This window comes from Centroberyx affinis, unplaced genomic scaffold (assembly GCF_046629955.1).
Source record: "Centroberyx affinis isolate AG114_WGS23_722 - 3 ecotype Tasmania unplaced genomic scaffold, CSIRO-AGI_Caff_v1 ptg004753l_1, whole genome shotgun sequence".
NCBI classification, from domain to species: Eukaryota; Metazoa; Chordata; class Actinopteri; order Beryciformes; family Berycidae; genus Centroberyx; species Centroberyx affinis.
In genome coordinates, this window is record NW_027282301.1 from 38,489 (window position 1) to 65,546 (window position 27,058).

General features: G+C 40.3%; 1 protein-coding gene across 1 annotated transcript in view; it reads left to right on the forward strand.

Annotated features, from left to right (window-relative positions):
* Nucleotides 1–3,959: 3,959 nt before the first annotated feature.
* The window catches only part of LOC139665973 (cell adhesion molecule 1-like), a gene marked incomplete at both ends in the record, with an annotated part of 60,007 nt that continues 36,908 nt past the window's right edge, over nucleotides 3,960–27,058 (forward strand). Inside the window, 2 exons of the mRNA XM_071545040.1 lie at nucleotides 3,960–4,106; nucleotides 24,158–24,310. Coding sequence (XP_071401141.1) covers nucleotides 3,960–4,106; nucleotides 24,158–24,310 — 300 coding nt within the window. The remainder of the gene's footprint in view (nucleotides 4,107–24,157; nucleotides 24,311–27,058) is intronic.

Here is a 27,058-nt window from a genome sequence, read left to right on the forward strand (position 1 = left end):
AGATGTGCACTTCAAAGCTTTGCTGAATACTAACACAGTCTTTGTAGAGGCTGAGCTTGCCTCCGTTTTCCATGCTGCTTCTGACTTTTGGTGTTGACATATGTTGTATATTCCACAATCTAGTCGGTGTGTATTCTGGTGTTCCGCTGTCAGCCGCTTTGTCTGTTTAGTGGCTGAATGGATGGTAATAGTGCCGTTGTGTTAATGTGGGAATGCACAGTCTCATCTGTGATGGGAATAAGCCAAATTAAGTGACAGATTTATGCACTCAGAGGAAATGCATTAAGCACAGCTCAGACTACCAATTATATATTGCTCCCACTATCACTGAGGTGCCATCATCATAGCATCATAATGTGCATTTCACTTATGAGCAATTGTCTTCAGTGCAGCAGGACTGTAGGCTGTTCCAAATGCATCTCACTTAAAGCTACAATAAGAGACTTTTCCCCTTGTGGCAGGGAGTGGATTGCTAGTCCCGCCCTCCTCCCCCTCAGTTGGTCAAGTTCCCACTCCAACACTTGTCACTCATCTTGATGAGCTGTCATCCAGCCTGAGGCTGAGGTAACCAGCGTCTGTAAAGCCTCTACAGGCGTTAAAGAAGCAGGCGGCAAACGCAGCCAATCTCTAATTAAAAAAAGCAACGCTGGTGTTAACTGTGTTTCTGAACATCTAGCTTTGCTGTTCATTCTTTTCTTGCAGCTTTCCTCCTTTGTTGTTGTTACTAGCCTCACCTTGATGGCCACTAGGGCTGTCAAAATTGGCCAGAAATGACATTTGATTATTCCTTCTAAAAAAAACACATAGGTTCGAACCATTTGAATATCTATTTTTGCGCATTATGTCCATAAGAGGGCAAACCAATACAATGAGAGACATAACTACTTGTGTAGGTATGTAGATCTTTTAAAAGACATGTTTTTGTTTAAATAAATATACCTATACATTACAAAATAAACAAATAAAATAATGTCCTATACCGTAAAACTTCATTTACTCTCTCTCTCTCTCTCTCTCTCTGTTTTTTTTTTACAATTCGATTATATAATAATAATAACTTTATTTGTATAGCATCTTTTAACAAGACTGTTTACAAAGTGCTTCACAGAATAAAAAGGCATAAAAACAAAGAAATAAAAGGAGTAAAACAATAAAAACAATAGTAAAAAGGACAACAAAGGACACAATTTAAATACACAGAAGTTAAAGAAAAAAAAAACAACAACACTAAATACATGTAAACCAATTTACCTCCACCTAATTAAAAGCAATGGTAAAAAGATGTGTTTTAAGATGCTTCTTGAAAGTGTTGAGTGTATCAGTGGCTCTTAATTTATCTGGGAGGGAGTTCCTAAATGCTGACTCACCACTCTTAAGCCTAATTTTCGATGTGTCAGCATACTGCTATTGGATGATCCAAGTGATCCACATGGTACATATCTCACTGTCATATCGCTGAGGTAGGGTAGGGCGGTGACCATGAAGACATTCAAAAACTATATAAGATGATCTTAAAATCGATTCTGGAAGATACAGGTAGCCAATGAAGAGATTTAAAGAACAGGTGTGATGCGGTCTCTCAGTCTAGTGCGAGTTATTATCCTGGCAGCGGCATTCTGAACTCTTTGAAGAGTGGTAATTGAGTTCTCGGGTAATCCGGATAGGAGGGAATTACAGTAGTCTAGCCTGGTTGTCACAAAAGCATTCACAAGTTTTTCACAGTCAGCAGTGGAAAGCATGTCACGGACCTTAGAAATATCACGTAAACGTTTTGCACACATTACTGATATGGTTTTTAAAGCAAAGATCACGGTATATAATGGAATTTAGAATATTCGTCGACAGCCCTAATAGCCACAACCACAGCAAACAGTTTACATCCTGAACAATTTCCCGCAAAACAGAGGGATTTAAGCATGAACACGCATGGTCACAGACACAGACTGATAATGTATAAAATATCCTATTTACTTATTATTACTTTAATGTGAAAAAATGTTGCCTGTTGCAGCTTTTAAAACCCCCTCTGCCCACTGAGGTCGAGTGTTCTTAAGTCGACACCTCTGACAATGTCCTAGGTGGCGTCAAGCACACGTTTGTTATGTTGCCCATTAATTAGTGTAGAGTAAAAGCCCCCCAACCCCCCCCCCCCCCCCCCCCCTTCACCGCCTTCTAGCACATGTCAGAGTTGTTTATTTACCGCCGCGAAGAACAATTAAGCGGGCACCCGACAAGACGAGGCCCGCCCTTTGAAGTCCTCCCCCTTAACTCTCCCTACACTCTCTGCCTCGCTTTAGACGGCGACTCGGCAGACGCCTCGGGAAAAAAACGCCCCGTAACCTTCAGTCGGATCCCTCGAAATACATTTTGTTAGTATGTTAGCGTATTATCATAACCAGATGCCCACCCCCGCCTCCGCCTCCGCCTCCGCCGCATCTTTGAAAAAAAAAAAAAACGAGTGTCGGTCTTGGAATATTAAAGGCGGGCGAGGTTCATTTATTTCGCCGCCGTGTTCGGGGGGGGGGCCACCGAGGGGGAGCTGATTTGAATCTCGTTTGTTAAGCTGTCTATCCTTATCTGTCGGCATCAGAGGATGCAATTTCTTCTCTTCCCACCTCGTCCTCCTTGTCTCCTAAATGGCAGGGATATTTAGAGGTGCTTGACAACTGAGGCATGCAAATTAGCATTTGATGTTTCTCGCTCTTTTACCTTCCCTCTCTCTCTTCTCGCCCCTTCTCCGCCCCTGAGTCGGGCCTTTTAGCCTCCTAGGGTGGGATGCGTTTGTGATGTTATTTTTGGAACTATGTAGGAGGTGAGCCGTGGGGGGGGGGGGGTTCGCAAAGGCTTTTTATCCATACGTTTCTTCTCAACCTCAATTGAGAGCTTGTGAATGCTAATGCGTCATCTTTGCAACCTGGATCCATAAGAAACGGAGCATTCCATATGAGTTTTCTGTTTTATTTTGTTTGATTTTCTTGATCTGATGGAGGTCAAGAACTTTCTGTACTGGTCAGATAAAGCAACATATTCTCATTAAAGTATAACCAAAGAACTTTTATGCATGCTCGCTTTCCTGTGATCCCATCTTACCTTTTCTACACCATTTGTTTGTATTGTTTTATCTTTTTTTTTATTGTTATGTTTTATTACTGTGTTTGTTGTTTTATTGCTTATTCTATATATTGTTTTATATTTGTTCTTAGTGTTTTTATGATTAACACCTCATGATTTCAAGTTTGCTTTTACCCTGTAAAGCACCCTGTAAGCCCTGTTTTGGAAAGGTGCTATATAAAGTTTATTATTATTATTAGTAAAGTGTAGACTCATGCCAATGGCAATGCAGGCTCAGATGACACCTGTGACCTGTGAGCTGCTTTCTATTAATATACTGCATTGTCCATTGTCTGAGGTGAAAACCAAGTATCTAAGAATATTTAGATACAAAGAATATTTAGATAAGAAGCGCTTTGAGTACTTAGAAAAGTGCTATATAAATGTAATCAATTATTATTATTATTTTCTAGAACAATACACACAGCTGCGTCCCTGCTTAGTTACAACACTCTCCGCTTATAACCATCCTGTATATTTTACACACTGACCTCCCTATCACATCCCCGGCAGCTACTGTGGAAATGTAATGTAATCCTTGAGATTCTTGTTTGATTTCCTTGGCATCTTTGGTGATAAGCAAGCAGGCATTGCTGAGGGGTTTTTATTTATTTAAGGTCCTTCGACATGTGCGGCTTCACCCAGAAATCTGCCGGAAATTTTCCACGTCCCGGGGGGGGGGGGGGTAATGTGTGAGCAGGGGCCGGAGTCGATATTCCGGAAAAAGTCAATCAGGCAGTTTCCCCCCCTTCCTTCAAGACCTAGGGAAGTTCCAGGGAATCTACCTTTGGGATACTACTGGGATGCACCGATTCTAATCCATATGTTCCTCTCTTTCTCCTGTGCAGTGGTGAGTCAGAACCTGGTGACGGACAATGTGTCGGTGGTGGAAGGCGAGATGGCTACCATTAGCTGCCGGGTGAAGGACAACGACGACTCGGTGATCCAGCTGCTCAACCCCAACAGACAGACCATCTACTTCAGAGACATGAGGCGTGAGTACTGTGCAAATGACATTCACTCTCTTCACTGTGATTAAAAGGATAAGTTTGGTGATTTTGGACCTTTGTCTCTTACATACCTGTAGTGCTTTGGACCCACAGAGAATATTGGCTCCGGAGTCAGCTGTCTTAACATTGAGTCCAAATGGGGTTATAGTCTATTTGCCAGCCTATAGAGCCCTATTGTGAACCCGGAAAGTTAGAAATGTACAGTATGGGTCCCCAGCATTTAGAAACTGCCGGATGCTAACTTGCATATGTTGGGCAATTTGCATAATCAGCATTAATTAGCATAATCACCTATATGGACAATATTTCAGCAACTGCTTGACCGATTTGGACAATATTGGAGTGGTTTTTGGGGGTTATTGAGGATGAATTTCTGACATTTTCAAAATTCAAAATGGCTCTTTAAACCAGAAGTGGCCATATTTCAACTCCTGGTGGGCCGATTTTTATGAATTTGGAGTCGATTTTGAGGTTATTTATATGCTTAATACATTGGACCTGCATTTCAGAATCAAGAGAGCTCAATGTCATTGGTGTGAATGTTGAGACGTAATATTCAAATTTCTTCAGTTCTGCTCGTGTTTTTTTGCTGTGCAACATTGTGTCATTGACCTGTGTCATTGCGGGCGGAATAACGGCCAATATTAATCAATGTAACTCCAAAAAAGCCAGTCTGTGCAAACCAAACCTGCGTTAACTACCTGTAACATTATATGCTCAAACTTCCCCATGATACAGTACATACTGGCATACGAGATACACAACAGGATCCTAGTGCTAAGGCACAATGCAAAACATAAAATGGACAGAAGCATATACTTTAGCATGGTTGTAGCTGTGGAGGAAAATCTTCTGTGTCCAGTAGGGCATTATCAAGAGACCATGTTGCTGTTTGAGGGGAAAATATGCTGCAGCTGGTAGCAGAAATGGTCTTGCAGCATTGCCGTGTCATTACATAATGACAAACATGTCCATGATTGATATCAAACGTGTTTAATTACAGTATCAAGTAGTTTGATACGATCCGCCGACGTGTAAATTAATCCCATCAATGCAATCCTATTTTAAGTCCAATCACAAGGCTTCTATCCTGGTTTTTTCTTCAACATCTAATGCAGGTTTATTGTTAATTAAGTTCCATTTTTATGCTACTATAAAATTAGATACAAGTATTGATAGATTAGTTACATTTGGTGATATTAAGTCAAGGCAGAGTTGGAAAGTACAGCACATTAATTAGGGCATATGCCATGAAATGTGTAGTTTCAGTCGCAGTGTTGTAATATATTAATTAATATTGTATAACATTACTTGCGCTTCCAGTTAGCTACATTAAGTTTGACCCACATGCATGGGATTTTCATGCGTTTTCAGCACCTGCCCATTTATGGAGTCAGGACTTCCATTCGTTATGTTTAATCAGACATAGTCTGTTCTTGCCAGGTTTGAGAGATCATTGGCTCCAGTGCTCCATGCTAACACTTTAGCATACACATGTCGAGTGATACTAAGCCACTAGCATTATCTCAAAAGTGAGAAAATAAATGAGAACTTGTAGCAGCTCTAAAGCTAAGGCTAAGTCTAGCAGTTTTGTGTAAGTAAATTGAAAAAACAAACACAGAATGTACTAAAATATCATATTATACTGTTATATGTTACTATTATACTGTTGAACTAGCAGGGACTACTTTCCCTGTTTCCATAGGAAGTGCAGGTGGTGGGCGATGGGAGACTGTGTAGAGTTAAATATCACTGTGCACCAGATGAATATGTGGTTGCTCTATCTATAGGTCCAAAAATAAAACTAGCTACATTAGCTATGACTTCATGATATATCATTTTTTAAATGTATAATAAAAACCACTTCCAACCAGACTAAAAGCTCAGTCTGGATAATGCTAGTGGCCTGCTATCACTCAACATAGTGTATGCTAAAGCAGTGATTCTCAAACTTTTTCATATCAAGGACCCCCAATTTAGTCCACATTAGAGCCACAGACCCCCATTTGATGAGAATTTGTTTCTTGGACCCAAATCTGAGAATATTTTTATTGTTAGATATGATTTTGTGCTCAATTCCATGACTATCTGTATTGTAGGTAGAGAGATAACAGTGAAACTATGACTAAAATAGTCAATCTTCTACATTTTCTAATTCTCTAACTTCTTGTAAATGAAATAATGCTGAAGTTTAACAATTGCTGGGGACCCCCTGGAACCCCCATCAAGGACCCCTGGTGGTCCCCGGACCCCACGTTGAGAACCACTGTGCTAAAGTGCTAGCATGGAGCACTGGAGCCAACGATCTACTGGGGACACATGGATGACTTTGGTGTTTATGCTCTCATCACTTAATGGCTTACTGTGCCGTGCCGTGGTATCATTGTTCTACAGTAGTGTTCTTAATTTGTTTGCTGGCAGTACAATATGTTTCCTGAATTTTGATTAGCGGGCCCTTAATTGAGTCAGCAGGTCAGGTCTTCCCAATCTTAGAGCGGATTGTTTTGTTTGTTAATATTGTGTTGCTTTTATGTTATCAGTATTATTATCTTTTTTATGCAAACAAGGTGTCTTGTGATAGCAGCTCCCCTGCTTTTGCGTGTGATACACAAATTTATAATGTTAAGTTTCATAATCAAGTGCATTAATGCGATGTGGCACCCGGCCAGGGGCTGTGCCTTCACAAATTATATACTAATACTGATTAGCATTTGAAAACACATCAAGAAAGGAAAAACCAAGCCTACTTGCCTGTGCGAATCCCCATTCGGCAGCACGCTGACAAGCTTTTTTTAGTTGATTTTGATGAGATTGTGAGCCTGATTTGATCAGCCGGTTCATTCCAAGGTCATCAGAAATTATTAGGCAAAATTTCCTGCACTAGAGTTGGAATAACACAAAGCAAAATAAAAAAATTTGACATTGACTGCAGAATCCAAAGCTACCCCTGAGCTCTCTCCACAGCCTCTGCCAAACTGCTTTTGAAACACTATTCAGTGAAATATGCAGCCTGTTGAATTTGAACCAGTTTAAGTTGAACATATATCTTACTCATCTTATCTCTTATTTGCCGTTGTGCCATTACATTCCATAAATTCGAATAGATAGTTACTGTGTGCCACTTCATTCAAAATTTCCAAACAGTTTGAGTGGAAATAATTCCTGCTACTGGAACAATAATTCAATGCATTAATAAGATTCATTTACATGAATTACTTGGCATTTCACCAGTCGCGTTTGATACGTTTTCCTCCGGGGTCAACCATGAGAAACAGTTGTGGGAAGGGAATCATGCAGTTACGTTGCCATGATAACAAGGGACACGACTGCAGTGTCTGAAATTACCATAAAACACTGAATATAAAGCGCCGGGTGAGTTTGAGAAGTTTTGCACAGATCCCTAAAAACGCTCAGCCGGGCTGCTAAAGATAGAAAACTGAAGAGGAGCGTTTAAGATAAGAGTTTCAGCTGTTGCGGCGCATGATGGCAAGCAGAAAAACGTACAGAAAACTGAAATACAATGAAATGAATGCATCAAAATAGCAGGGAAAAGGTTCATATAAAAGGTAAATATCAAACATGCAAACCCCCCCATTCTAATCACACACTTGTAAATTTGTTCTGCGTGTTCAGGTGTCGCTCTGGCTCAAATATGCTTGTATATCTGATGTTGTACATGCTCCACAGCACACACTTACACACAAACAAATCCTGAGAAAACCCTTATAAAAACATTGCCTGGTATTTGTATAGTGCTGTCACCTTCTGCAGTTACAGTACATTCTCTTTGATATGTTGTTTCGCCCTTAGTTAGTTGGAAAGGTTCCAGGCACGAGTGCAAACACAGCTACTGTACCTGCACACACACACACACACACACACACACACGCTTAGTCATTCTCAGTACTCCACCCTCCACATACACCCGCTACACAAGGGCACATTCCCAGAAACCCCTCATGCGTATGCTAAACCAAGCCCGGTATTTGTCTGCTGGTTGTTCTGGGGCCAGCGGTGAGCCAAGTCCCACAAGCTGGCTGTCAAGGGCAAGGCGTTCTTTGACGGGGTGGGGGTGGGGGGGTGGTAGGGGGTGGGGGGGGGGTCTTGATCTCCTGTGATCTCTCCGAGGCGTTTTTTTCGCTGCAGCTGCACCGCTTCATTATGACCCGGCCTTCCGCCAGGCAGCCTCCCAACCAACATCGCCACCTTCGGAATATCATATCAGCCGCCTCTCGGTTTGAAATCCATCGCCGTGGATTATGTTTTTGCGTGAGAGAGAGAGAGAGAGAGAGAGAGAGAGAGGGACAGAGGGTAAAGCGAGAGAAAGGAAGAGGAGTGATTTGAAAACTGGCTGTGGTTACATGCCCAGCTATTGGTCATACTCCGGTTAAGGTCTTCTTCGGGTTAAGCTGTTTACGCGCAGCTTTGATAACCCGCGATTGGGTCTCCATGTTGCCGTGGATAAACCAGTTAACAGAATATTCCTGTCCACAGATGGAACGGTCCACAAAAGCAAAACAGCATGCAAAAGTTCTGGCTTACTTCTAATACAAGGGAAAGAAACAATGACCCCAATATAGAGCTCGTCGTTGGGCTTTTTTTTTGTTGACATCAAAATGGACCCATAACTGTTGTGCTAAATTGAGTTTGCACAGATGGCGATGTTTCCGTGCCACAGTAACCTGCTTAATGTGGGAGTATGGCTGTGTCCCATTCGAAGTCGGAAGTCGTAAATTCCCATAAATTCCCAGCTGGTACGTCGTAATTACGAGCTCCGTGCGTTCCAGTGGTCCGGCTTGGAAAAACCAGGAGAGGAACATGTTTCGCAAGATTTTCTATGCCCAATGTAGAATGCAATTCCCCATGTAGCAGCTAATGTTATGTCAATGACATTTAGCAGTTGTAGCTAGCTGGTTAGCATGGAACTGGTAACTAGCTGAAAATCAAACTTAAAGGATAAGTTCAGTGATTTTGGACCTATGTAGATATAATTTGTCTCTTACATACCTGTAGTAGTGGGAGCATATCTATGTTCCCAGGGTCCTAAGTTCCCAAGGTCCTATGTTCCCAGGGTCCTATGTTCCCAGGCTCCTATGTTCCCAGGGTCCTATGTTCCTAGGGTCCTATGTTCCCCAGTTCAATATTCTGTTAACACACATTAACCCTCCTCCCGTTTCAAGTTAAAATATTTCATAAATATTATCCAGTTTTTTTTATTGGAACAAGGCTTCAAAACAGCTATAAACACAACAAAACCAATGGTTATCATTTTATTTGATTTTGAAGGTCTCTAACCCTAACCCTAGATTTGGGGAACATAGGACCCTTTGTCATGTTTCCATTATGTGCCATATAAATATGGGGAACATAGGACCCTGGGAACATAGGACCCTGGGAACATAGGACTCTTTGTCATGTTCCCATTATGTGCCATATAAATCTGGGGAACATAGGGCCCTGGGAAATGACACCGTAGTACTTGGACCCACAGGGAATATTGACTCCCGACGTGACATGAACTGGGTTTCCAACCTGGAATTCTGACCTGTAGTGCTGGTCAATCGCATTTTCCCTTGTAGGAAGCCGGAACTTATGACTTTCAACAGTTCACGAATGCAACATAAATGGCGCATCTTGACCAGGTTTCCCATAATAGGAGTATGATCTTACCAGGGGCCTGTCTCCTGAAGCAAGTTCAACATAGTCGGGGTGTCTTTGCAGTAGCTGGCTTCACAAAACCTAACCATGGCAATCCTGGCCATTAGAGGGGCTAATGTGCCAAACAGTTCCCTGTAAATACAATTACAAAATAGGTTTTCTATTGTTTCTTGCTCCATGGTTTCAGAAGCTAAAGTTTACATTAGAAATGTATTTTGTAGTGACATTATTGTAAGGTTAACACTGATAAAGAATTTAATTTAATCTCACTTCTTTCATTTAATTTGTAATTGCATACTTATGTGGATTGATCCAGGCATGTTGCCATTATACACAAGACTTGAATAAAACTCTGAATAAAACTGCATAGCAGCTTATCAAGAGATGAGGAAGTGGAGTTGGGAATCTTACTGACAAACTATCTACATGAGTGGACATTGTTGTTGTTAAAAGTGACTTCACTTCATTCTCTTTTTCTTCTTCTGTTTCTGCCCACACTGAATTATATAACGAAATTGAAATAAGTTGTGTATTTCTGTTAATGTAAAAAAGCGACTTGTTGCCGCCACTTTTTTTTTATCTATGTTGGACTATGGTGATCTTTTATATGCATACCTCTGTTCAGTGTCTTCATATGGTTGATACAGCTTACCATGCTTCCTTGAGGTTCCAATTGTAATGCTCTGACTCACCACTGTGAGTTATACTGTCGGGTAGGATGGCCTGCTCTGGCCACCCGTAGGTTCTGTCACTGGTACACTTTTATATATAAGGCAATTCTTGGTCTGCTCCCATACTACCTATGTGTCTTTATCATGCAGAAAAGTGCCGGACAATACTCTCTGCTTTCTCAGGACTTCTTTATGCTCTCTGTCCCAAATGCCCGTACGGAAATTGGAAAAACGGAATTTGTGTATTCTGCACCCTCGGCATGGAATATGTTGCAGAATCACTTGAAACTCAATGAATTAATCTCATTACATGCTTTTAAATCCAAAATGAAAGAATTAGAGGCAGATTCCTTAAGATGTCAATGTTTTTCATTTACCTGGTTAGTAGTCTCCTTTTGTGTTTTCTGTCTATAATTATGTGTTTTTATTCATGCTGCTGCCTGCCTTGGCCAGGTCTCCCTTGAAAAAGAGATTCTTAATCTCAATGGGACTTTCCTGGTTAAATAAAGGTTAAATTAAAAAATCTATATGTTTTCTCGAACAGAGAATATCATGATAAAATAAACGCCATCAGGCTTGAAGACAAATTAGTGCCGCGTTTGAAATGGAGGGCAAGTTTTTTTTTCTTCTTCAGTTAGCTAACAACATTAACTAATGCCATTAGCTTCACTATCTAAGTGATTGACAGCAGCAGAATTTTTGCAGTTGCCTGGCGATAGCAAAAAGACGCTTCTGGCGCTTCTGCCTGTGCAGGCTTCTCCAAATCAAGGCAGAGCGCTTCAAGCCTAAAAAAGCGCGTCGTCTTATCAAGGCCTACAGTGATCATGCAGAGCAGAAACAGCAGGAGCTGGAACAGACTATGGCTTGGATGGAGGAGTGTTCCATCTCACACTTGGCTTTCAGCATTTCAAGCGGCTCTTGATGTCGTGCCATAGTGGTTGGGGACACTTACTGATGTACTAGCACAAGCGGCATCTGCCCATGGTCAACAGTGCTTCTTCTTTCTTCTTCTTCATCTCCTTTTTTCGAAGGGCAGCGTCTGAATTGCAGAGCAGGCCTTTGATGATTCACTCCACAATGTGTTTGGATTTGAGGTGATGGCAACGGTTCTTCCTCATCGTTTGCAGTCACCAGTCCTCCTCCTACCTTTCTAAACAAGCCTGAAAGCAGGGCCGACTGAGGCAGCCGGCCAAATAATCAGCTGGCTCAGGCCGATGACAGCACATTTGGACTATTTGGACAGCATTTCTGTTTACCGGTCAAGTGAAATGATGAAGCTGTAGTGGTACATTAGGGCTGGGCAATTCAATATTATCGTTTATCGTCTTTCAGTGGAATCATATCGTGATGATATGAAGATATTCTGATATCGTGACACACATTTCTGCTGTCTAAATTGATGATGACAAGCAAATTTTACTTAAAAACTCTTAAAAATGAGGTATGGTAGGAATATTATTTGAATATTTCTGTTTTGTGTGACACCACACCTAACATTACCATTCGGTTCAACATTAATTTGATTATTTAACGTGATTTTGCATACATGAACCATATCGTGATATATATTGATATATCAAGATAAATCCTTATAATTATCGTAATATTGATTTCAACCATATGGCCCAGCTCTATGGTACATGCTGTATAGTCAAAAGCCATAACGTAGGGCAAATTAATACCAGTGTACCTTCCATACCATTAATACTACTCAACCATAGACAATCCTATCGTTCAAACTAGGGCTGTGCAAAAAAAATCGATACAGCTGAGTATTGCAATATTTTTTTCCATGATACTGTATCGATTTTCCAGCCCCTTGTATTGATACATTAAAAAAAAAAAGATGTTTTAAACGGATTTAAAATGTCCTTAAATTTCCCTCAAATCCCTTTGAATGAATTAGTTTTGACTCAATTTGTCCTCAATTTATCAATATAATGTGATGTGACATATTAGACTACCCAGGTGGTACACAGCAAGTTGTATTTTCAGCTCTATTTTAAAATTTTCAGTAAATTATGTAGAGTATTGCAATGTATCGCAATATGTATCGTATCGTAATGTATCGTGATACAATCGTATCGTGACCCATGTATCGTGATATGTATTGTATCGTGACCCATGTATCGTGATAATATCATATTGTGACCCATGTATCGTGATATGTGACCCATGTATCGTGATACATATCGTATTGTGACCCATGTATTGTGATACGTATCGTATTGTGACCCATGTATTGTGATACGTATCGTATCGTGACCCATGTATTGTGATACGTATCGTATCGTGACCCATGTATCGTGATATGTGACCCATGTATCGTGATATGTATCGTATCGTGACCCATGTATTGTGATACGTATCGTATCGTGACCCATGTATCGTGATATGTGACCCATGTATCGTGATATGTATCGTATCGTGACCCATGTATTGTGATACGTATCGTATCGTGACCCATGTATCGTGATATGTGACCCATGTATCGTGATATGTATCGTATCATGACCCATGTATCGTGATACATATCGTATCGTGAGGTCCTTGCCAATACCCAGCTGTAGTTCAAACAAGGGGTCCGTTACAACTTATGAGGAATATGAGAGTATGAGAAAAAAAGAGATTTTTAAGATTCATATCAGCTGTGTCAGATGAGAGAAAAGCATGAGGTTTGTCGTAACAACTACTGAAGCCAAGGTAAAAAAAAAAGCTCCCATACTCTGGATTAAGGTGGTGGCTACACTGTGATTTGGCAGGCCGGACTTCACCTAGAGTGGGGAGGAGGTTGCTTGTAAGAATGTAATTACCCCCGCCCCACCCCATCTCACCCACTCTGACACCCAATAATAAAACTTTGATGGGCTCCTCTCAAAAAGTAGCGGCAGCCGCTAATCACAATTGATTGCAGCCACTTAGGCGAGGCGCACTCATCATCTCCTGCTCTCTCAGGATGGGAGTCATCCTCGACCGAGGCTGGGAAAAGGAGGAGAAAAAAGAAAAAAAGAAAAAAAAAAACCATTCAAATGAAATGCAGAGAAAGAACGAGCGAGAATGGATCAAGAGAGGAGAAAGGAACGGCGATATGAATTAAAATCACGGAGGCAGCAGAGGAGAAAAGGAGGAGAAAAAGCCATTAGAGGGCCCTTGGAAGTTTTATTTGTCCCGCTCCTCTTCTGTTTTGTTTTAAAGTTTATTTTCCCCACCAGTCTCATCCCCTTTTTGCCTTTTGTGTTTACCGTCAGCTACATTTCAATGCGGAGACCGCCGCCAGTTGATGGATTCCATAGCTTGTGTTTGCACAGCCCTTTCGAGACTCATAACCTGCTTTTTTTTCCTTCTCCCTCCTCCCTCCTCCCTCCCTCCCTGGTATCTGAATGGACCTTTTGGCTATTTACGATAACATGAAAATAAGCAATGTATATTCAACACCACTTAAGGTGACCACCTCTCGCCAGCTGAACTGAGAACAGAGGAGAGAAAAATGCCACTGTCCACACATCAATCTGAACTCGGCAAATTAATCATAAAGCACGGCCCCTCTCTCACTCCGCTGTTGTTTCGTACACTTTTCCAATATGTTTATTGGAAGCGCTTTATTCATGAGCCTATACCTGAGGCTGTGCACAGTCAGGTTAATAACCAAACAGTAGGAATGCGGTTTCACAATACCCGAAATCAGTGGTTCTCAACGTGGGGTCCGGGGACCACCAGGGGTCCTTGAGGGGGTTCCATGGGGGTCCCCAGCAAATTGATGAATTGTTCAACTTCAGCATTATTTCATTTACAAGAAGTGAACACAATTAGAGAATGTAGAAGAATGACTGTTTTGATCATAGTTTCACTGTTATCTCTCTACCTACAATACAGATAGTCATGGGATTCTGGACAAAATCATATCTAACAATAAAAAATATTTTCATATTTGGTTCCGAGAGACGAAATCTCATCAAATGGGGGTCCGTGGCTCTGATGTGGACTACATCAGGGGTCCTTGATATGAAAAAGGTTGAGAATCACTGCCCTAAATGTTCTGCGAAACCGATTATTTTAGCCACCGATGATCACGCTTCTCTTTTACCACAGTGAATTCATTCCAGTGATAAGACTCCCAACTTGCTCCATCAATTTCAAGGCCATTTCCAAGGGAAAAAGGCTTGGTAGTTTATGGTTAAGAATTAATTCATGCAAAATGAATCATCATCCAATAATTAACCCTACCGAAAGCGGAGCAAAATATATTGATGCATTTTCAAATGATAATTATGTCTCCCATTTATGAAATGGATGTTTAGAAAATGTTTCCCTGTAAAAGTCATGTCTTGCTGCTATAGGTGACATAGACACATATAAATTAAGACTGATAAGTCTGGTATGTATTTAAACCAATATTCCACTTGACCGCCATGAAAACCAGATTTTTTCATTTATTTTATTTGAATTTTATTTGATAGGGACGATGCTATTTAACATAGTTCCAATACAGAGCATGAAACTGATGAGCTTCACAGTGAGTTTATAGCTATTGCTAATTTTCAACTCTTGTCCCTAGTTGGGCGTTTAGATCATAAAACCACAATACACTACAGATATGGAAATACAATAAAATACACATCCCACAATACACCAATATACATACACCATACACCAATAGTAATTTAGAGTATAATTAGAGTATAATTAGCTAAAAATGAGTACAGCTCTGGTTTGGTTTTACTAATCACCAAGATCAGATGCAGCTGGACGAGATTGTAGTGTTCAGATTTTTACTTCCCATTCATTTGAATGAGGCAAGGAAATAGACTGAAAACTGACATTTAACACGTTGGTGAACAGATCCAAGAACAGCTCCTGCTTTTAAGACAACAAAGCATCCTGGGTCCCTCCTCATTTTGCATTTCTATTCTTGATTTACACTAAAAATTAGTATATAAAAATAAAAGTAGATCCGGTCCCCCAAACAGGAACTATCTCTCCTAAATGGTATCCCTCCACTATGTTCTCTTCTATCAATAAAAATGCTATTTGGGTGAAATTATGTTCTAAAACGTCAGCTGAGAATCACAGTAGCGGGATCTGTTGTTGAATTTAGTTTATATTCTGCTTTTCATGGCGGTCAAATGCCAAATACCCCCCATGTTAAAACTAAGTGGAATATTGCTTTAAGATGGAGGACAGGCTGGTATGCATCCAGAAAGAGACCAAGGCTTATAGATCATAATGTAGTCCAGAAATACAGGACTGTAAAAATCTATTAGTATTTGGCATTCTTCCCATTGTCTCCCTCATCACAGCAAATCCCCCAGTGGTTTTGTTGACTTGCACTTCTTCACGCAAGTCTCCCTTCATAAATCCCAAATACATGGTTAATGAAACGCCCTTCATGAATATTGATATGCATATTGATATGTGTGCTTGTCATTCAATTCCCTTTGTGTGCAAAAATGGCAAAGTTGGAGCAGTTAATTGGGACATGCCATCTTATGAGCCCCATAGTGAAAGTTCATTGCGAAAAAAGGAGACCTTTTTTTGGGCAAACTAGACAGTATTTTTTAGAGTAAAGCAACAAATAAACGATTAAGGCCTGGATGTTCCTCTGGGATATTATTATTAGAAGCCTTTGATATCGAGCATAGAGAATTGATTGAAATGTCATTAGAGCGTTTTACTTTATTGCACTGCTCTGCCGCTGGAGTCTCGTTTTTTCACGGGTCAGAGCTTCCATAGAGGAACGCATGAAGTTTGGTTTTTATAATTCCCGAGTTTTGTGTGGAAAGTGGCAACATTTACAAATGAGGCCCTGGTCATTTTCCCTGCTTTTATTTTCCTGGGAGTTGTTCGAAGTCCCACCTGCAATTCGGCAAGTGAATTTAACAGTAAGACAAATGTAGAAGAACTAACCCAAAGAGGAAAAGTTGGAAAGTTGAAGTTGAAAGTTGAAAATAACCAACGTAAATAACACAAACATATCAGAACTAAACTAAACACGGGCTGTATACAAGTTCACCTTACACAGACACACATATTCACTCCAATATACAGGAAAATATCCATATTATTTAGCAAAAAATAAAAGTATATGGTCGTTCCTTTATCAATCCCAATGGTCCCCTATTGCCTCCATTAGTGGTGTCCATCTTTCTATAAAAATGTCCCTCTGTAATCTTAGCATATATGTAATTTTTTTCCATTGTATAAATGTTTCTTAGAATTGTTAACCACTCATCATAGGTGGGGGGAATTTTATTGAATTTTAATACAATTACATTGACAGTAGAATCCCCATCGCCCTTTCCCCCCCCCACCAACCCCAAACAATCCTTGGGTCTACAATGAAAATAATGTTAATAATAATAATAATAATAAACCAAACTAAATCCAAGTAGCTTACAGGGCATACATAGGACCAAATAGCCATTGGTAAAATGGACTAGTATTAATATAACAATTACAGAATAATAGATAAGTGATGTGAGATGTGAAAATAAAGAGATGAGTCAAAGCTCATACACAGGCTACTGCAAAAAAGCCAATATGGGAACAACAAACTAAAGTAAACAAAGTAAACAAAATGACAAGGACTAAAAGGGACAAAACAAAAAATAAATGAATAAACAAATAGAATAAAATAGTACTAATAAATAAATAAGTAAATAAAATAAATAAACAATAATTATTATAAAAAAATAATAATAAATTAGTTGGGATGAAAAGGAATCCTTAGGACATTATACTAGTAAGAGTGATGTGATGAGAGAGAGAGAGCGAGAGAGAGAGAGAGTGGGATAGAGAGAGAGAGAGAGAGAGAGATCATCTTATTGTCCCACATCCAAAAGTATGAAGTAGTGTAAAATATTGAAACTGGTGTGCTTTGATACACCGAGGGAGAGAGAGAGAGAGAGAGAGAGAGAGAGAGAGAGAGAGAGAGAGAGAGAGAGAGAGATCATATTATTGTCCCACATCCAAAAGTATGAAGTAGTGTAAAATATTGAAACTGGTGTGCTTTGATACACCGAGTGAGAGAGAGAGAGAGAGAGAGAGAGAGAGAGAGATCATCTTATTGTCCCACATCCAAAAGTATGAAGTAGTATAAAATATGTAAACTAGTGTACTTTGATACACAGAGAGAGAGAGAGAGAGAGAGAGAGAGAAACAAACACAAGTGAAACATAAACACAGAAACAATGATAATCAGTAGACAGTGGAGGCACAGCAACACATACACACACACACACACACACAATAATACATGGGAGGGGATGGAATTATTTTTCTGTTACTTAATTCTTTTTGTTATTTAATAATTTCATTGATGATTCATCTCTTGTTACATGCTTTTGCAATATTGTTTGTTTGTGAACTGTCATGCCAATAAAGCACCTTGAATTGAAATTGAAAAATTGAGAGAGAGAGATAGAGAGAGAGAGAGAGAGAGAGAGAGAGAGATCATGTTATTGTCCCACATCCAAAAGTATGAAGTAGTGTAAGATATGTAAACTGGTGTGCTTTGATATAGCAAGAGAGAGAGAGTGTAAGATCAATCCCTTGAGTCATATAGAGCAGTGGTTCTCAACGTGGGGTCCGGGGACCACCAGGGGTCCTTGTGGGCATTCCAGGGGGTCCCCAGCAAATTGATGAATTGTTAGATTTCACCATTATTTTATTTACAAGAAGTAGAAGAATGACTATCTCTCTACCTACAATACAGATAGTAATGGAATTCTGGACAAAATCATATCTAACAATAAAAATATTCTCCGATTTGGGTCTGAGAGACAAAATCTCATCAAATGGGGGTCCGTGGCCCTGAAGTGGACTAAACTAGGGGTCCTTGATGTGAAAAAGGTTGAGAAGCACTGCTATAGAGTAGAGTAAGTATGAAGCAGTGTAAAATATGTAAACTGGTGTGCTTTGATATAGCAACAGAATAACTGTCTGCATGGTGGACTGGCTCACCTTTTTATTTACCATAAATGTATTCTTCTTTCTGAAACGCACCGCTGTGTTGGGCCCCGCAGTGTGTGGCCTCGCGCTATTTTCCATCTGTCCTTGTAGTTCTTTGAGCGTCTCCGTCCCCCCGACCTCTGCCACGGGGAGTTATGTCCCTTCATTCTATTTTGTTTTGCCACACCGCTGTGTCTCAACTCTCATGTTTTTTTGTTTTTTTTTGTGTTCTCTCTACTGTATATTTTTTTTTCTTTATCGGTTATTCTTTCGCCGGCGTCTGCGCTTCCAACTGTGATGTTTGTTCTGAGAAAAAAAATCAAGAGGAAATGAAAGGCCCCCGATATGACGAGCAGCAGGAATATACACTGTGCTTTCTGAAGATCCGGAGAGACCCGGTCTATTTGGGTAACCAGTGCTTCCAGATGGCATCTGGTGACAGGCTGTGCACAGTGTTGTTAGTGTATATTAGGCTAGGGCCGATACTCAATATTATCAAATATCGTGATATTTTGTGAACATTGCGATATTTCCCGCGATATTGAATACCCCCTTCAAGAAAAAACAAACCAAAAAAAAAAAAGGTTCCCCACCCCTCCCGGCCATGTTTTTTAGATAACAATTGTATAAGCTTTTAAACTGATGAACCTATAATCTACTAGTGGGAGGATAGTAAAAAAAAACAAGAATATTCATACTTTAAGTGAAAAATGTGTTTTCTCTTTTCCACAATCAGCCCTGTAACAACGCATTATGTAATAACACCACATTATGTAATAACACCGCATTATGTAATAACTCGACAAAATGTAATAACCACCGCAATATGTAATAATTTATTACAAAATGCGGGGAAATTCATTACATATTGCGTTCAGGCTGTGTATTACAAAATGCGGCAGATTATTACAAAATGCGGGTGTTATTACATAATGAAGTGAAAACTTATTACATTTTGTTGAGTTATTACATAATGCGGTGTTATTACATAATGGGTTGTTACAAGCCCGTTTTCCTGGAAGTAGCAGGTATGAGCAAATTATACCAAATGGCCATTGTTTCCTCCAATGCTTGAATAGTAAGATCAAATTTCTAGGCTGATATTAATAATAATAATAATTATTATTAATATTATTATTATTATTATAATAGCCTGGAAATTTGATGTGATTTGGAAGAAATAAAATAAAATCTGGGGAAAAAACAGAAAAAAAAACAAAAAAAGACCCCGTGGTAATACTATATATCGCTATATTTTGGCAGGAAAGTATCGCAATATTACATTTATTACATTTTCATATCTCCCAAGCCTAGTGTATATTGGAGTATCATTGTCTTGTCATTGCCTCCAACTTGCATAGTGACTGGGCAAAAGCTCATTTCCATATTGTGGATACTGTTACTGATCTCACTTTATATTAGCATCTCAGGCTACTGTTGGGACTACAGCATGTAGAGTGTGATCCATTATCACAAACACACACCTCTATTCGCTCCCGCTCCTCATCCCAGCTTTCATAATTGTGTACTAGGCGGAGACTGGCTGTTTACACACTATTTATCTCGACCAATAAGATGCCTCCGGAACAGCTATGCCTCGGAGAATGCTTGTAAAATTCAAACAAAAAAAATCATTAATTCATTTATGTTTAGGTGAATGAAAGGTTTTGTGATTTCTTCAGTATCTCTGTATAGTGTGTTTTAATCTGGGCACATTTAATTCGATATATGAAATTAAATCATTAGGATTAGGAGGCTGACCCTTCATTTTAATGAGGGCTAAAGGGGGCTTTTGAGTGAGCTACACTAATTACTTTCATATTATTCATGTGCCACAATAAGGGCTTTATTGTGCTCAGACAAAAGAAACCAATAGCCGCACTAATGAAAACCACCGATTTAAGATTTTTCAGGAATATTATGAGGAACCCGCAGGTTAAAAGGACATGTTTTGACATGAAGAGATTTCCCCTGGGGCCGAGAAATTAGCATTTTCTAGCCTCTTTGCGTAAAAAAATAAATAAATAAATAAGAGAAATAGCCTTTAAGGGGAACTTCTGTGTGCTGCATTTGTGGATTATTTTGCTCCAACTCTTCCTGGTTTGTTTGTACTTCTTTTCAGGTATTTTTTTTTTTTTTGTATGTGTAGACCTTTCTTGCAATAGAATCAAAGAGATTTGAGCTGGCAGCAACACACTCTCTCATGTACAGAGCACCCACCATCACGACCAAGGGTAGTGGAGTGGAATACACACAGAAATACACTCTCAACCCTGGGGGGATGTACTCCGGGGGTCAGGTGAGGGGTTTTTTTTTTGCAAATAAAGAGGAATATGGATGTTGAGTTGGAACTGTGGGTCCACACCGCAGAACTTGAATGGATAGAACGGTCTTTCCCATTCAAATCAACGGTCCGGGAGCATTTCTGTGTTCCCAGGGTCCTATGTTCCCCAGATTTATATGGCACATAATGGGAACATGACAAAGGGTCCTATGTTCCCAGGGTCCTATGTTCCCAAGGTCCTATGTTTAACCCTAACCCTAACTAACCATATTAAGCAAATACAGAGCTGGGGAACATCTTTTTCAGGTTCCCATTATGTGCTATATAGAGCTGGGGAACATAGGACCCTAGGAACATAGGACCTTGGGAACATAGGACCCTGGGAACATAGGACCCTGGTAACATAGGAATGACTCCAACAGTCCTGTATGGTCGGAGCTGCGGCCATTTTTGTGTGTACCGTTGGACCAAAGCAGTGGAAAACTGCGATAGTGGAAGTGTTTATAGTCGAGTTAATCTGTTTCAGCCCATGTCCGTTAGCTGCTTGACAAAATTTGCTAACTTTTCTTCTCCACTAAAGGTAGGCTAAGCTAAGCTAGTTTATAGCATTTCAGGGGTTAAAGTTGATGATGCTTACAAGCTAGGTTTGCTAATATGCAATGTTGACTAGAAGAGCTAGCAAGAGAAGCACAATCTTTGATAATGCTATGTTAGCCTTGTCGCTAACGTCAGCTTTCAGTTGAGTTTTGACTGTGTTTGCTAGTGATTCTCAACCTTTTTCATATCAAGGACCCCTAATTTAGTCCACATTAGGGCCACAGACCCCCATTTGATGAGATTTTGTCTCTCAAACCCAAATCTGAGAATATTTCTATTGTTAGATATGATTTTGTCCAGAATTCCATGACTATCTGTATTGTAGATAGAGAGATAACAGAGAAACTATGATCAAAATAGTCATTCTTCTACATTCTCTAACTGCGTTAACTTAATAACGAATAACAACGCTGAACAATTCATCAATTTGCTGGGGGACCCCCTGTGACTCCCTCAAGGACCCCTGGCGGTCCCCGGACCCCACGTTGAGAACAGACACATCTGCACAGTTCTCAAAGCAAAAGTGTGACACATTTTACGGCCGTAGACTCGTAGCAATAGTCAACTAACCCTCATTTTATGGTGTGCCTGTCAAATAACCGTGACAAACAGTGGCAGGACCGTTCTATCCATTCAAATTCTGTCGTTCATACTGTTTTTCCAGTTCCTTCACCCCCTTTCCAATCCAGCCCTGGAAAAAAAAAGCTTTCTTCCCCCAGTCAGCCTCACGGTATCGCCCCAAGAGAATTCCCGACGTTCTCGTTTAATGATGTGCAAAATCAATCCCGATGATTAGCGTGCCCGCTTCTCACTGGCAGCCTCCTCTCCTCTTTTTTCCCCCCTCTCATCTAATCACTCCTTCCATCTCCCTCTTTTGATAGAAAAAGAGAGGAAAGTATACGGCGGCATCGTAGAGCGGCCTCCTTCCTCGCTATCCCTCATCGGCGAATCCCTCGCACAGCCGAAATTAAAACGTCGCCCCGGTGGTTTTTATATCTGTTTGTGCCTGTTTTGGTTTTTTTTAAAGCGATTTGTTCCAGATGTCTCTGTGTTTTACTCTTTACATTTGTGGAAAAAAAAAAAAGAAGGGAGAAATACACACAGGTAGACGCGGTGAGCAAAAGAGCCTGGAGTGGCTGTCAATCAGACTGGAATTTATCAGCACATGGAAGTGGGATGGAGAGCGGTAGGCTTTCATCTTAACCAGATGTTGTCATTCTGCATCTACAGCTGATGTGTGTGTGTGTGCAGTGTGCGCTTAGGTAGGTGGGCAAACAAGGTTAGACAAGATGAAAGTGGCTATGTAGGAGGGGGAGACATTGGATTTATGGATTTATCCTCCATTTCTCTACGGGCCAACTAAAGGACAAGCGAGGGTGGGGTCGAAGCTGTTCTCCAGTTCATTCTCTGTGGTTAAATGCAGGCATTTTGTAAGCTTGGATGTTTGCCGCAATGTACATTTCTGTTTCGGTTAAGACAAAGTGTTTAAGAGTCAGTGAAGTAGTGATGTTTCTATATAGAACCATGACAAAGTCAAAACTGGCAAATCAAAATATAGAACCACAATGGAAATAAGTCTTCTTGACTTTATTGCGTGTTAAATTCCATGACAATTTTACTATATGTGCACGTTTTGGGTTAGGGTTAGGGCTAGGGTTAGGGTTAGGGTTAGGGCTAGGGTTAGGGTTAGGGTTAGGGTTAGGGCTTTCAAACCTATGTACAATCTGTAAAATCTGTCAATTAAAATCAATCAATCAACCCAGTGACGGAGCATTTACTGCACCATAAAGTGTTCTGCTATGGCACAACCCTAAAGAACCATTTTCTGATCCTATATAGAACCTTTGCAATTTCATTTCAATAAAAAAAATGTGACCCCACCATTCCATGATTTTCATTTCTTTTCTTTTTTTTCAATGTTCAAATGTATTTTAAACTGTTCACCTGTTGCACTTTCATCAGTCCATATTGAAAATAAATAATATTGTCATGCAAATCGCTTTTGGAAGTGTGGTTGCTGGTCAAGTGCTCGTTTACCGTTGATCATCTCATCGGTGAAGTCCTGGTGCTGTCCTGGCTTGAAATTTAGCAAAAAACCCCCAAAAAAACAAGAAAGGTTCTAGTCAGTAGTGAGGGGGCAGTGTGATATAGATCAATCTCTGGATAATTATTTTTATTTAAATGTAGGGGGGCTTTTCTGTCAAGCTTGCTGTGTGAAACAAACTTGTTTCCTGTGAAATATTAGGTGGATTACTTTAAAAACCCGGTATTAACTAGTAATACTAATTCAATTAATGTTTCTCTTCCGAAACTGATTACATTTTCGGTTCTTTCATTCATGGTAAACTATTGTTCGTTTCCGGTTTTCGCTTTCGTTCCTCGGAACTGTTTCAAAGTCCCGCGAGGAACGTAAACCCTTGATGATCGTGGAGGAAAAACTCAAGTCAGTTTTTGTCAGTCGTTTTCATTTTGAGATCCGGAGAGTGGTTCTTTTTATTCTTTACAATGGCGACAGCAGTTTGTTCCCTATCAAGCGGTTTCATACGTTAAGATTAAACCTCAGTGATCCTTGCAGGGAAGTTGGGTCGTTGCGGCAGCAAAAGTAATAGGGTGCAGCAAAGGAAAATAGCATATAAACATAATAGAATATAAAAAAAATTGGTAGAAATTTCAGCACTGTGTGAGACTGTAAGACTGTATGAATATGGTATGGGAAAGAGTATGGGTTACTTACAGTTGTTATAAATGATACCAGCAGTATCGATTTGTCATTTCAACATGGATTACTGAATATGAAATATGTGCTATATGTATACAAACTTCAGTATATAAATATATTAAAAAAATAATGTCACCCCTCTCTGTTTTTCCTCTCTCAGCCCTGAAGGATGCTCGGTTTCAGCTGGTGAACTTCTCAGACAATGAGCTGCGGGTGTCGCTGTCTAATGTCTCGCTGTCAGACGAGGGTCGATATGTTTGCCAGCTCTACACAGACCCGCCGCAGGAAGCCTACGCTGACATCACTGTGCTGAGTACGGCAATCACACACACACACACACACACACACACGCACACACAGGTTCTAATATCCCACTGCTTTAAAAAAAACTATGTCTAGGATTTTCTCCTCCATATATCGCTTGTAGTACCTAGGGTTGGACAAATATGGGTTTTTGAAGCTGATATTTTGTGCCAATATTTAAAATCTTTCAATTTGACCATGTTCCATGCCAACAAAACCCCCCAAAAAATCTGTGTTTCCCTGCCAAATTTTGTTCTTGGTAGGTTGTAAAAGCTGATGGGTTGCTCTATTCTGACCAATTGTGAGCGATGTAAGCAGCTCCAATTGCATCTTAGTCATGGTCTCATGCAGCTGCAAATTCCTGAGCTGGCAAATCCTGTATTTTTTTCATTGCCTCGGTATTGCCTTTCATGAAGTTACATTGTTTGGATGAGTTAATATAGCGAGCGCAAATTTGGCAGCATTCGCGGAAATATAAACAGAAACAAATCGAAGCGTTCTCGCTGATTCCTTGGGTCGTTGGGATAAAAGTTGTCGAGAACCGGGAAGCTTAGAATGGCTTTAATCAGTCATGAAGTGAAATCATATTGGTATGTGTTACGACCCCGGGGCAGGGCCAGGGGATGAGGGGAGTAGCATAAGGCTGATTGAAAGAGATGAGGAGCCGGGTTTGCAAACAAAAGAAAGGGTTTTATTGCCCAAAGGGAAGCTTGTTCAACAGCTTCAGGGGTGAGCCAAGGCCAAAATAACAAACACACCATGTCCTACCTAGAAATGAAACGCACTACTCAGCCTAACCAAAGAGAAAATAACAATGGCAGTGCTAGTGCCCTCACAAGCCCAAAAACAGGAGGGAAAAGGGGGTGTAGCTCCCTCCTGTAATAGACACGATGCATGAGGTCATGGTTAAAAAAACGGGGCTTTATTCCTATATCAGACCAACCCGTAAGAACTGGGTTGAAAGACATATATAACACATTCATAGCATATGTAACCGTATAGAAATTAACTTAAACTCAAACATACCTCGTAGGCTGCTTAATACTAAGAGGGGCTGAATCTTGCTTGCTTCGTCTTTGTCCTTGCCTTCTTTCTTCTAGGTTAGTATATACTGTATATATGTGCGTATATGCCTGATAATTAGGCTCTTATGCCGTTCTTCTCTTTTGAGCTTTTTAGTGTTTCATTTTTTAATTGCGTGAGGAACGCTGGAGCGGCAGAAATGAGTTCCGCCTCTATATTATAGGTAGGAACCAACAAAAAATAGCAAGGTTCCAAACTAGAATCTTAACTGACAATGTGAGGCAGTCACAGGGGGAATTAAAGAAAACAGCAGCTCACCCCTACAGGGCTTCCAGGCAAGTTACACAGCTGACAGACATCAACATTCAAACCTGCCTGGCAATTAACATAATAAATCAGTCCACAAATAAACAAGTAGCCCACACAATGCACTAAATGCAGATTAGGTAGCGAGTGGCCATCAGGAGTGAGAATCGCCATACTCCTGGACCGGTCCATGATTGGCTGCAGGAACCGCTCATCCACTGGCCAATGAGAAGGCAGGAGTAACACCAGCCAATGGAATGAGAGACCTGTAGTTAAAAGAACAGAAGCAGAGAACATTAAACAAAAATTGGAACATGTTTGATTTAGTCGGGATGTTGCGGATTGGGATCATACAAGAGAGATTTGAGTCTTTCGCTCTCATGTGCATAACGATTGCAGCTGAGACTACCCTGGACTAACGTAGACTCTGCCTGATCTCAAATCAGTGGCAAATCGGGCTTGAAAAACTAGTAATGTGCCCCCCCCCCCCCATTAGCATACTCAAAAGCATGTTGATAATAACCAATGCATGCTCAAATGGTTCACCAAGTACAGGTGTTTGACAGAGAGGAGTGGGTGGGATACCCAAACCAAAAGCACTGGTTGCCATGTTTACATCTGCCAGAAAGAAGGGCACTCACTGCCATGAAGCTCCACATAGAATTCCACTGAACACCAGCTCATCAAATCCAACAACCAGTTATGTAAGCACTGGAAATAATTTTTTTTGTGCTGGACGAGTCCCCAATTATGTTATGAGCCTAAACTGGTTCAGGGTAGTAACATAAGGCTGATTGAAAGAGATGAGGAGCCAGGTTTGCAAACAAAAGGAGGGGTTTATTGCCCAAAGGGAAGCTTGCTCAACATATTCCGGGTAAGCCAAGGCCAAAAGAATAAGGGGTTACGAGATAATTTATGGCATGGGGAAAAAAAACTACTACTATAAATCTATTTATCTTTAATTTAGACTTTTTTCTTGTGAATATCGAGTAGTTTTCAGCCTCTAGGCCTCCTCGGACAATTAATCACATGGACCAATGTGAAAAGGGAAAATCATTCTTTGGTTGAACCGTTCTTCACTCTGCATATGCAGCTTGTGACAGGGGGTGTGAATGAATGAATGAATGAATGAATGAATATTTTATTTTTGTGTCTGGTCATTAACATGACCCATCCCTCATGTAATTATTCAGACACATTAACTAACAACAAACCAAACATTCCGGCATGTTAACCCACCATCATCTAACAGCACAATACATAGATATCATCCAACCATAAATATAAACATAAACAAAAACATAAACATCATCCAAACATAAACAAACATAAACATAAACCTCCCACAAATAACGCTCCAGTAGATCCCACAATGGAAAAACAGCAAACATACAAACATACAAACTCAGCCCCCCAGGCACAAGACACA